Source organism: Myxocyprinus asiaticus, chromosome 19 (genome assembly GCF_019703515.2).
Source record: "Myxocyprinus asiaticus isolate MX2 ecotype Aquarium Trade chromosome 19, UBuf_Myxa_2, whole genome shotgun sequence".
Taxonomy (NCBI): domain Eukaryota; kingdom Metazoa; phylum Chordata; class Actinopteri; order Cypriniformes; family Catostomidae; genus Myxocyprinus; species Myxocyprinus asiaticus.
Window position 1 is genome coordinate 15,604,721 of NC_059362.1, and position 13,478 is coordinate 15,618,198.

The 13,478-nt window shown below is 38.1% G+C and overlaps 1 protein-coding gene across 2 annotated transcripts in view; it reads right to left on the reverse strand.

Annotated features, from left to right (window-relative positions):
• Positions 1 to 9,172: 9,172 nt before the first annotated feature.
• Positions 9,173 to 13,478, reverse strand: part of LOC127410417 (vesicle-associated membrane protein 4-like) — a 33,662-nt gene continuing 29,356 nt past the window's right edge. For both annotated transcript variants that reach the window (XM_051645674.1, XM_051645675.1), the window contains 2 exons: positions 11,205 to 11,256; positions 9,173 to 10,331 (listed from right to left, as the gene is read on the reverse strand). In XM_051645674.1, coding sequence (XP_051501634.1) covers positions 10,306 to 10,331; positions 11,205 to 11,256 — 78 coding nt within the window. In that variant the 3' untranslated portion in view covers positions 9,173 to 10,305. The remainder of the gene's footprint in view (positions 10,332 to 11,204; positions 11,257 to 13,478) is intronic.

The following is a 13,478-nucleotide window of genomic DNA, read 5'->3' on the forward strand; positions in this document are numbered from 1 at the left end:
AGACTGAGCACAATATTTGTTTTCTAAAGCAATTTACCAGTAGTTAGTGATAAATGATTAAGTTGTTGATGTGCCTGTAAGCAGAAATAAATAAAGAATTATAAATTGGTTAAGCATATCCGTTATTGGACACTTAAACACAAAAATAACCAGTATCATATGAGTCATTAAAAATCAACAGCAAAGCTATTGGCTTAATTACATTTCTGAGCAGCGAGGTGGTAGCTTCGCTAGTTTTTAAATCAAGTATCTTTTCAGTAGTGAAGACATATTTTTTACTAGGTAGCGGTGTAGCGTTGAGAAAAGCTACACCGCTACATCATACATCATACCGGTGTTTACTATCGCCAGTTTTGAATCAGAACTAAAGATGTCCAATCACAATTGGCAACACACTCATGGAGTATTGTATAACATGGAAAATAAAAATTACGTTTGTTGCAGTGGATTTACAATCAATGGAAATCAAACCTGCAAAAGCGTCCTGTCATTTGCCAGTGATGAAGAAGGTCTTTATATTAAAGTTCAACACATTTGCAAGTTGTTAACGACTTCCGTAGGTAAATATATTTTCCAACCAAAAGAATATCAAAACACGTATTAGCCTACACAAAAAGACATAAAAAAAAAAAATGGCATTACCATGTTTTTTGGACATGTACCATTACCTGGATGCACTACGTTAATACAATGGTAGGTCATATGAATATGGTAATCATATAGCGAAGTACCATGGTCTTTTTTTTTTAATTACCTTGAAGCACCATGTAAATAAAATTGTATGTGAATATGGTAATCATATATCATTTTAACAGGGTTGTAACATGGTATTCTTTGAAATGCTTTGAAGAACCATACAAATACATATTGGTACATAAATATGGTAATTGTATATCAAAGTACCATGATATTACCATCGGATACCATCAGAAATCACATTGTTATTGCCCAGATGTGCTCTAACACACACACACACACACAAGAAATTTGGCCTAATATCTTGTAATTCTGTGTCTTGCTGCTGTATTTCTGTATTGTATAGATGAATAGTATACTGTATGTACGCAGAGTTTTTATACAGGAACGTGAAAATGAAATTATGTTTAAATGTGTATGGGTTTGTAGAGGTAGTAGTATAAATATAAAAAATAAAATGTCAAAATAGTGATTTTTCATATTGAATGTGTTTGTAGAGGTAGCAGTATAAATATGAAAAATGAAATGTGTCTAAAAATGAATTTACATGTTTAGTTTTTTTTTACATGCACATACTGGTACATATTGCATCATACTGTATACTTGTGTACTGTATTGCACTAAACTGTAATATACTGTACCATGGCTTTGATAAACGTCATGTGAATACGTCTTTTAGATGCTTTGTATATGACGGTATTCTCCTTGCATGTAGCAAGCTACTTTTGGCGTGTAGCTTATAGTGTAACTTGCTACTTTTTCTGAAGTGTAGCTTTTAGCTTAGCTTAACTAATTTTTCTGTTGAGTGGTTTGTATGTAGCTTAGCTTGCTAAATGTTTTGAGTAGCTTGCCCAACACTGAAAATCAATATCGGTCGATCTCTACAGAAATCCCCTAGACTTTCATTGAAGAAGGAACTGAGCCATATACACCGATGAGCCAAAACATTATCACAGTTGAAGGGAATAACGTTGATCATATCATAACAAGGCCACATGTCAAGGTCTGGGTAGATTAGATGGTAAGCGAACAATCAGTTCTCGTAATCAACGTGTTGAATGCAGGAGAAATGGGCAGATGTAAAGTCCTGAGTGACTTTGACAAGGACCAAACTGTTATGGCCAGACGACTGGGTCAGAGCATCTCTGAAATGGCAAGGCTTGTGGGGTGCTCCTGGTCAGCAGTAGTGAGTACCTACCAACAGTGGTCCGAGGAGGGACAAATCAAAAACCGGCGACCGTTGTTGTGCGCCCAAGGCTCATCGATGCATGAGGGCAACGAAGGCTATCCCGTCTGGTCCGAACCGACAGAAGGTTTACTGTGGCACAAGTCACAGAAAATTTTAATGATGGATACAGGAGGAATGTGTCACAACACACACTGCATCACACCCTGCTGCGTATGGGGCTGCATAGCCACAGACCAATCAGAGTGCCAATGATGACCCCTGTCCACCGTTGAAAGCACCTACAATGGGCAAGCGAGTGTCGCCTGGTCCGATGAGCCCTGTTTTCTTTTACATCACATGGACGGCCGTGCACCTGTGTGCCGTTTACCTGGAAAAGTGATGGCACCAGGATGCGCTGTGGGAAGACAACAAGCCGGTGGAGGGAGTGTAATGTTCTGGGCAATGTTCTGCTGGGAAACCCTGGGTCCGGCCATTCATGTGAATGTCAATTTGACACGTGCCACCTACCTAAACATCATTGCAGACCAGATACACCCTTTCATGGCAATGGTATTCCGCAAAATACAGTACTTGAAGGATCTGCTGCTAATATCTTGGTGCTAGATACCACAGGACACCTTCAGGGGCCTTGTAGAGTCCATACCTTGGTGGGTCGGTGCTGTTTTGGTAGTACGCGAAGGACCAACAGCATATTAGGCAGGTGGTCATGATGTTTTGGCTCATCAGTGTATAATGAACAGAGTATAATTGATAAATAAGATCTAATTTCTAGCAACCGCATAGCAATGTGCTAAATACACCTTAGCAATCACCGAAAACATCCTAGCATCATAATGTTAAGTTTTGTACAAGCACGCTTTAATCATATTTTCTTCAGAAAATCTAAATACAACTTTTACTAGATTATTCCTGTCTGATAGATTCAGACTTGACTGGAAGTGATGAGCTGCATGCGATGGAAAATGATGCAAAATGACAAGGAATTCAGAGCCTTGGCTACAGGACACTCATCGATATTCCATCTAAGACATTTGAAAAGTACATCAGTCTAAATGGACTGATTTTAGCCAATCTTTGAGCTCTGTCTGTCCAGCATTTGGTCAATACATTGGCAAAGCTGTTTTCCGTCAACACATGGGAACCAGAGCACATGACTGAGATGAGAAGAACAGAGAGAGGCGTAAAAATGCTGGAAAAGGGATAAAAGACTGCAAGCAAAATAATTCAGTGTGAGGAATGTAATAAGACGAGAATGGGATGAAAACAGATCTACAGGAGCAAAAGTCAAGAGCTGTTGTTTGAATCCAACCTTTGAGCGCCAACCAGAGAGTTGATTTTTAATGTTAACGAGAAATTTAATACAAAGTGCTTTAAAAAGAACTAATAATAAACCATATAGGAGGAGTGACCGAGCCAAATGAAAACTATTTGTAAGGGAGGGCCATTTTCCTTGGTGCATGTATGTTAATACAGTGGTTCTCTATGGGAGTCACGTGACGCCATGCAAGAAGCAGACGTGTGAGCAACGAGCTCTGCGCACTTTGCTAAATTTTGAATTATTTTCATAATACATTTTCATAATTTTATAATCTGGTGAAATTTGATACATCCAGTTACACATTTGCTTAATAATCCTCGGGCTCTGGAGACATTAAAAGACACTTACGTGTTCAGGATGAAAGCCCCGACAGGCCTACAGACCAGGGACTCGTTTTGGATGGCGTGGCGGGAGAGGAGATCCAGTGTCAGTTGTCCAACATGTCGGTGATGTTGATGAAGATTCTTGCTTACTTGGAGGTTCTCGCTGTAATACGTCGATCGATTACGGCGATGGAAATAAAATTCTCTGAGCTAGTTACAAGAGTGACTGATGTTGAGAGACGAATCGATTTTTTGGAATCTTTGGAGAAGGAATTAATGCTTAATTTGGAACATCTCCTTGAAAAGCTTGAAGATCTTGAGAATAGAAGCCGCAGGAATAACGTTCAAATTTTTGGAATTCCTGAGCATGAGGAGGGCAGAGATATTATGAAATTCCTAGACGAGTTTTTCCCGAGTCTGCTCGACATAACAGGCCACAAGCTGGAAATCGAGCGAGCTCACAGAGGCCCAGCTCACAGAATTTGCTGAGGGAGACAGGCCCCAATTGATCCTGGCCAGATTTCTGAGATCATCCGATAAAGATCTTGTGTTGCGCCAGGCGAGGAGCAAAGGGAAGCTTTCTTGGAAGAACCATAATTTTCTTGTTCCCGGACTTTGCGAGTTCGACAAGAGAGAAACACGATCGGTTAAAGGAATGTAAGAAATTCTTACATCAGTGAAAGATCACTTTTGCTCTGATGTTTCCGGCCAAACTGAGAATAGAAAGAAGGACGGTCGCAAAGTATTTACATGTCCCAATCAGGCAATGTCTTTTATAGACTCAGTGGATGAGTAAACCATTGAGTGTTTCTCATGTGAGTGGGTCAACTCGCTGTACTTACTCTGGCTTTTGAGGAAGCTGGGCATCATTTTGGTTTCTTTTTTCTTTTTGCGTTGGCTCCTCCGAGCAGCTGGAGCTTGTTTTGTGAATAACACTTTTCCTTAAAAAAACTTTTGCATTGACGAAAGATTACTTTTGCATTGAAGTTCCCGGCCAGTTTGAGAGAGGACACTTTGGATGACCGCAAAATATCTACATGCTCACACAATAGATGTCTTTTATAAAGTTGACGGATTGTGTAAGTCATGGTATATACTTTTATGCGGCCTCCGAGTGAATTGACTCGACCATCTGGGGAACCGGGATCACAAATTTGTGAGGCAAAATTGAGCAAACCGATGGCAAAGTTGTTGTGGGGGCTCGTGGGTGTTCATGGACCTTTTGAGTTTAGAGGGATTGATGGTCTGTATAATTTTGTTTTTGACACAATTTATTTTTTCTACTATATCAAAATGTCAAATGTTAATATGAGTATACTATCTCTCTCCACATGGAATGTAAATGGGTTGGGGCACCCCATAAAAAGAAGGAAGGTTATTACTTTTCTTAAACGTAAGAAATATGATATAGTGTTTCTTCAAGAAACACATCTTTCCTCGCAGGAAGCTGAAAAATTTGGGAAGATATGGGTGGACATGTTTTCTTTAGTGCTGGCTCAAGTAAGAGTAGGGGAGTCATTATACTGATAAATAAACATTTACAATTCAAATGTCTTAAACAGAGTAAAGATAAATTAGGAAGAGTCATTGTTGTTTAGGAAAAATTCAGGGGCAAAGTCATATTTTGGCTAATATTTACGCACCTAACGCTGATGATCAGGGCTTTTTTATAGATCTTGAAGGGATGTTGCAGACTGCTGTCACCCCTCATGATATAATATTGGGAGGAGGCTTTAATCTTTTGATGGATTCAGTCCTTGATCACAGTGAAGCAAAAGTGTGTAAGCCCACTAGAGCATCATTGACACTTCACAAGATGTGTAAAAATCTTGGTCTTACAGATATTTGGAGACTTTTGAACCCATCTGGTAGGGACTATACATTTTTTTCATCAGTCCATAAGATTTATTCTAGAATAGATTTTTTTTTTTTTATATACAAATCCCTCATTTCATCTGTTGTTGATTGCTCAATTGGAAATATCTTAATCTCAGATCATGCCCTGGTGTTTAGAGGTGTTGCCATATACAGAGAAAAAGAAATCATATAGTTGGCACCTTAATGTGTCCCTTTTGCAAAATCCTGATTTCCAACAAATGTTAAAGACTGAAATCAATGTGTATATGGAGACCAACTGGTCCTCAGTATCCTCTGTGGGCGTGGCTTGGGAGGCACTTAAGGCAATTCTTAGGGGTCAGATAACACAGTATGCCTCATTCACCAAAAAATCCAAAGCAAGGGAACTCGTGGAGTTGGAAGAGAATATAAAAAATACAGAGACAGAGCTGAAGTGCCGAATGTCATCTGATGGCCTCAGAGAATTGACCCAATTCATCAATATCATGTGGTCAGTGGAGAATGATCAGACTCTGGTCACTGCCATCTCACTCGACGCAGAAAAGGTGTTTGATATGGTATAATGTGATTATCTTTTTAAGATTTTGGAAATATACGGGTTCGGGAATACTTTTATTGGATGGATTAAGTTACTTTATAGACACCCAGTAGCGGTGGTGCAAACAAATGGATTAATTTCAGATTATTTTACTCTGGATAGGGGCACCCGGCAGTGGTGCCCTCTTTCCCCATCATTGTTCTGTCTTGCCCTGGAACCAAGCTGCTGCGATAAGAAGGGAAGATGATTTTCCAGGGGTGGTGGCGGGAGGTATGGCTGCATAAGCTTTTGCTTTATGCAGATGATATTTTATTATTTGTCTCTGACCCCATTAGATCTATGCCTTGCCTCCACAGGATTATTAATTCCTTCTCTAAATTCTCAGGTTACAGATTCAGTTGGTCTAAATCCAAAGCTTTGGCTCTGATAGCATACTACCCAGTAATGGCTTTTCAACTGGGTGCCTTCCAGTGGCCCAAACAGGGCATTAAGTATTTGGGCATTTTATTCCTAGCTAATTTGTGTGATTTAGTTAATTTTCGACCCTTTAATAAAACATTTTTCGAGTGACGTGAGTAGGTGGGCTTCATTACATTTATCAATGATTGGGAAGGTTAATGTTATTAAAATGAATTGTATTCCAATATTCAACTACCTGCTACAGTCTCTCCCTGTAGATGTCCCCCTCTCTTATTTCAAGCAATTTGATAGCATAGCAAATTCCTTCATTTGGAATGGTAAACGTCACAGATTAAACTTCAGTAAACTGCATAGGCCGATTGACAAAGGTAGGCTAGACCTACCCAAGATTTTGTTTTATTATTATGCATTCGGTCTCAGACATTTGGCTCATTGGTCGCTTCCGCCTGAGAGAGCCCCTCCCTGGTTTTGTATTGAACAGGAAGTTCTTGCCCCTATTTCGCCATTGCAAAGTCTATCAAACTAACCGGACAAGTTATGTCACACCCTGTTATTTCACATTTGCATGTGGTTTGGACAAAAGTTTCCAGTGTGTTTAATTCTGACATTTATTTAAATGTTGCCTCAAGAATATGGCTGAACCCTAAATTACGTATTAATAAGTCCCCTTTCTGTTGGTCAGAGTGGATTGTGAGGGAGGTTAATACACTCGGTGACCTATATGAGAGTGGAGTGTTGAGATCTTTTGAAAATTTGGTTCAACATTTTAAGATTCCTAGATCTCAATTCTTTAGGTATTTACAACTACGCCACATGCTCTGTACTATTTTTGGGAGTAGCATACACCCCCCTAAAGCGGCAGATACTCTGGAAGTGGTGATTACTATTTTTGGAAAAGGTCATGAGGCATCGGTGTATTACTCCTTGCTAATTCAGTGTCTGGGGGATGGAGCTTCGTCTTCTCTCAAGAGATTATGGGAGAAAGATTTCAATTTGGTATTGGAGGAGGGAGTGTGTGCTAGGATTCTAAAAAGCATCAAGTCTACATCTAGAGATGCGAGGATGTGCCTTATGCAATTTAAGATTTTGCATCGATTCTACTTGACCCCCTCTAGATTGTATAGGTTGGGTCTTAAAGACACCCACCTGCTGGCGGTGCCAATCAGAAGACGGGGACACAACACATGTTTTTTGGGGATGTGTTAAGATCCAATAATTTTTTTGGTGGTGCGCTGAGATTCAGGAATTTTGGTTGAAGGTACAGAGTGTTCTGTGTGACGTGTTGGGTATTCAGATTTCGTTTTGCCCCAGACTCTGTGTTTTGGGTGATGGGGCAGTCATCGACGTAGGTGATATATACATAAAAAATTGGGTCCTCACCAGTGCGATGATAGGCAGGCAGATTGTTTTAAGGGGTTGGAAGTCGGTGGGAGCACCCTCAATTCGGGAGTGGTGCGAGGAGATGGGAAGGGTGGCAGCCTTCACGGAGGTAACATGTAGAAGGCTGGGGATATGGGATCTTTTATTGGGAAATGGGGTAGATATTTGATGTTTTTGGGGGGCTTTCGCAGTGGGTCTGTGGAGAGGTATAGTTTAGAGTTGTATGTTTATTATAGGTGTATGTGTGTATGTATGTATATACTATATATATATATATATATATATATATATATATGTGTGTGTGTGTGTGTGTTTATATATATGTATGTGTGTATGTATATATGTATGTGTGTATATATATATATATATATATATATATATATATTTATTATTTTATTCTCTGTAAATGTGTGTACTGATGGAAGACCACTGGGATGTTCGTTTGGGGTCGGGTGGGGTTCTTGATTGGGGAGGGGAAGTAGTGGGAGTTAATGTTGAATCATTATATATATATGTTTTGTTTTTCTTTGTTTTGAAAATTAATAAAAATGTTAATCACTAATAAAATATATGACCAGATATCCAAAAAAAAACACACACACACACACACAAAAAAAAAAAAGATCCAAGAATTTTGGTTGAGGGTTCAGAACTTTACGTGTGAGGTATTGGACAGTGAATTTTCATTTTGCCCCAGACTCTGTATCCTGGGTGATGGGACAGCTGTTAATATTGGGGACAGATATTTAAAAAGTTGGGTCCTAGCCAGAGTCATGTAGAGACTACTCATCCAGAGTCAGAGTAGAAAAGCCATCCTCAGGGGATGGAACACAAAGATTTTTAGAAGAATATTTCAGCTCTGTTGGTCCATACAATGCAAGTGAATGGTGTCCTGAACTTTGAAGCTCCCAAAGCACATAAAGGTAATCCATATGACTCCAGTGGTTAAATCTGTATCTTCAGAAGTGGTATGATAAGTGTGGGTGAGAAACAGATCAATATTTATGTCCTTTTTTTTACTATAAATCTCCACTTTCACGATTCTTCTTTTGTTTTTGGTGATTCGCATTCTTCTTGTATATCGTCACCTACTGGGCAGGGAGGAGAATTTATAGCAAAAAAGGACTTAAATATTTATCTGTTTCTCACTCACACCTATAATATAACTTCAAAAGACATGGATTTAACCACTGGAGTCTTATGGATTACTTTATGGTGCATTTATGTGCTTTTCGGAGCCTCAAAATTTTGGCACCCATTCACTTGCATTGAATTGACCTACAGAGCAGAGATATTCTTCTAAAAATATTTAGGAGAAGAGTCATATCAGAGACGATAAATGTGGTTTGTGCAAACCACGATGAAACTATCAAAATTCAAGAGAATATTGTTCTGCATATTCAGTTTTCTTTTCTTCTTCTTTGCCTCTGTCTACAATGAATCAGATCAGATGATCTTTAAAAATCACTTTATTTCAAGATTCAAGAGTAATTCACAATCTCCCAATGTAAAGCCAATGTTGACTAATTAAGGGAATGGATATTTACAAATAAATAAAAGAAAAAATTACACATACAACAGTTAGTAAAATAATATGGGCTGAACCAAGTTCACAGGTGTGTTTAGGTTATCTTCACAATCACATTACAGACCAATCAACAAGCTGTTATAATGACACCAGTGAAGATAACCACAATCTTTACATAAACCATTTTTACAAGCATGATAATCTGTGAAAAAAGCACTTCCCTTTTTTCAAAATAACTTAATTATAAACCATGATTAATTTAAGTTTGTATAGTTGCCAAATATGAGGGAAAAAATACTTTGAGAAACTGGTAATAGCAGTAAACATTAAGTAACATTACTTGTTGCCTTTCAGAGTAGCTTTAGTTATACCTAATGTTTTATCTATTTTAAAACACACAGAAGTTACAGTTAGATATAGATGCAGGCGATGAGATCACATCCATGGTGCAGAGTGACTCATTATGTTTCATTTACTGTTTGGCCCCACCCTTCTGAGAAAACCTTATTCCATAGACCTATCTATGTTGGAAGTAAATCCTGTATAATTCTAACAGTGTGTGAATGTATGCGTCATGGTGTAAGCTTCAAACTATAAAAAAGACATTGAAAAACCAATAGAATGCAGGGCTAAAAGTTTGTACCCATGTTTTATTGTGTAAAGTTTCCTTAAATATTTGCCTTTTGTCTTATTGACTGCATATAAAATAAAATAACCACTGTGTTTTCTTTTGAATATGGTACAGGCTTGTGTTTGTGCCCATACAAGAGACAGGTCTGCACCAGTGTTATGCCATCGTTGTGAATAACTTATATGTTGTGTAGTTATACATACATGCACGCGCGCACACACGCACGCACACACACACACACACACGCCCACACAAATTAACTCTGCCCCTGTTTGTTATGTTTCCAGACCCTGCCAAACCATGGCAAACACAGTGGGCAGCCCAACTCTGTGCAGCGCCCCCTCTGGTACGCAGGAAATACAGCAGAAAGATGAGGAAGAGGAGGGAGGAAGAGTACACCATGTCTCTAACCTCCCCGCCAGACACTAGCGATACCGCATGATCACAGGTACTGTGAAAAAGAGAAGGAAAAGATGACGAGTAATATAAAACGAGAAAAAAACAGCTTGAAGCCAAATAGATATTCCAAGCACAAAAGAAGATGCACTGACATTATGCATGTGTCTGAGATGATAATTCAAAATCTAATAAAAATCTAGTTTAAAAGACACATATCATGTTCGTAAAAATATAATGTTTGTGTTAGAGTCATACATTTCTGAATAACATCTAAAGCATTTAAAGCGAATTTATTACCTTAAAAAATGTAAAGTGGTGTAACCATCAAATAAAAGGTATAAATATTGTTTCCTTTCACTTTAAATACATGTACTGTAAGTGTACAGAACTTTATCATCATTTAAAAAAAGTTTTATACCAAGACATTTTCTCAGTGTTTACCCCATTTCACCTGAACAAAATGTGTCTTTTTATAAAAATGTAAATTTTTTTTTAAAACTTTACACACACAGTCATGATGGTCTAAAGGGGTCTTCTCTTTTTTTATGGTTTTCTTGTCACATGACAACAAAATGGCTATCTGCATGTTGGTTACACCACCTGACTTAGATTTGGTTTTCAAGACTTTCGTCTTTTAATGAGACTTTTATTTATTTATTTATTTTTACTGTCACAGCATGGTTACACATTTTTTACTTCAATCCCCAGAAAAAGAAATATAAAAATGACTTTGAACTTAGAAATGGAAAACGTTCATCATAAAAGGTGTATTCAAGTAATTGTTTTGTGTGAGTTGCACCTTAGAGAAAAGTTATAACAAAAAATGAGCATCACGTCATTGACCTGTCTACTGACAGTTCTAAATTTCCCATTTTATAAGGTTATTTTCTTGTACAAGTATGCATGCAAAAATGTGTGTACTCACTGATTATGATAAGTAGGAGGATGACCACCACAATAGCCACAATCATTTTCATCTGTGGACAAAAAAAAAAAATAAAAAAAAAATAATATATATTATATATATATATATATATATATATATATATATATATATATATATATATATATATATATATATATATATATTTAAATAGAAAATTACAGTTACGGTATAATCTGAATTAAAGTGTCAACATTTCAAATGAGCCATTGCACATAAGTAAACTTTTAGAAGAAAATGTGAGAGGTGCTTGCCCATGCAAAACTTGCCACCACGATGCCATGATTGTGGGTAGTTTCCAGAGAGTTGATTTACAATTTCTTAGGTGTTCCGAGTTTTTTACTGCATCGCTTTGCAGTTGCTAGGGTGCCCTGGGTAGTTGCTAGGTCTAGAGGTCGACCAATATATCGGTTTTGCAGATTAATCGGCACCGATAACAGATTTCTGGAACTAATGGTTATTGGCAAAAATCCACACCGATTGTTTTCCCTGTTGCGTCCAATGCTGGAGCAGCTGGGAAGGGTATACAGTATGAGCGCAGCCTCTAGAGGCGAAATAAAAACTCAATCACTTTACTGATGCCTTGTGGCATTTGTTTTGGCACGTGAGACTACAATCTGCATGGAGCCAAACACTTTAGATGCGGATTTAAAACATTAACAATGAAAAGGTATGTACAGTTGAAGTCAGAAGTTTACATACACCTTAGCCAAATACATTTAAACTCAGTTTTTCACAATTCCTGACATTTTATCTTAGAAATTCCCTGTCTTAGGTCAGTTATGATCACTACTTTATTTTAAGAATGTGAAATGTCAGAATAATAGTAGAGAGAATGATTTATTTCAGCTTTTATTTCTTTCATCACATTTCCAGTTGGTCAGAAGTTTACATACACTTTGTTAGTATTTGGTAGCATTGCATTTAAATTGTTTAACTTGGATAAAATGTTTTGGGTAGCCTTCCACAAACTTCTCACAATAAGTTGCTGGAATTCTGGCCCATTCCTCCAGACAGAACTGGTGTAACTGTGTCAGGTTTGTTGGCCTCCTTGCTCGCACATGCTTTTTCAGTTCTGCCCACAAATTTTCTATCGGATTGAGGTCAGGGTTTTGTGATGGCCACTCCAATACCTTTGTTATCCTTAAGCCATTTTGCCACAACTTTGGAGGTATGCTTGGGGTCATTGTCCATTTGGAAGATCCATTTGCGACCGAGCTTTAACTTCCTGGGTGATGTCTTGAGATGTTGCTTCAATTTATCCACATCATTTTCCTTCCTCATGATGCCATCTATTTTGTGTAGTGCACCAGTCCCTCCTGCAACAAAGCACCCCACAACATGATGCCCCATGCTTCACGGTTCAGATGGTGTTCTTCGGCTTGCAAGCCTCACCCTTTTTCCTCCAAACATAACGATGGTCATTATGGCCAAACAGTTCAATTTTTGTTTCATCAGACCAGAGGAAATTTCTCCAAAAAGTAAGATCTTTGTCCCCATGTGCACTTGCAAACTGTATTCTGGATTGTTTATGGCAGTTTTGGAGCAGTGGCATTTTCCTTGCTGAGCAGCCTTTCAGGTTATGTCGATATAGGACTCGTTTTACTGTGGATATAGATACTTGTCTACCTGTTTCCTCCAGCATCTTCACAAGGTCATTTGCTGTTGTTCTGGGATTGATTTGCACTTTTTGCACCAAACTACGTTCATCTCTGGAGACAGAATGCGTATTCTTCCTGAGCGGTATGATGGCTGCGTGGTGTTTATACTTGTGTACTATTGTTTGTATTGTTTGTACAGATAAATGTGTTAACTTCAGGCATTTGGAAATTGCTCCCAAGTATGAACCAGACTTGTGGAGGTCCACAATTTTTTGCTGAGGTCTTGGCTAATTTCTTTCTATTTTCCCCATGATTTCAAGCAAAGAGGCACTGAGTTTGAAGGTAGGCCTTAAAACACATCCACAGGTACACCTCCAATTGACTCCAATTAGCCTATCAGAAGCTAATTGGCTAACTGCCTAAAGGCCTGACATAATTTTCTGGAATTTTCCAAGCTCCTTAAAGGCACAGTTAACTTAGTGTATGTAAACTTCTGGAATTGTGATATTATCAATTAAAAGTGAAACAATCTGTCTGTAAACAATTGTTGGAAAAATTACTCATGTCATGCACAAAGTAGATGTCCTAAACGACTTGCCAAAACTATAGTTTGCTAATATGAAATCTGTGGAGTGGTTAAAAAAATGAGTTTTCA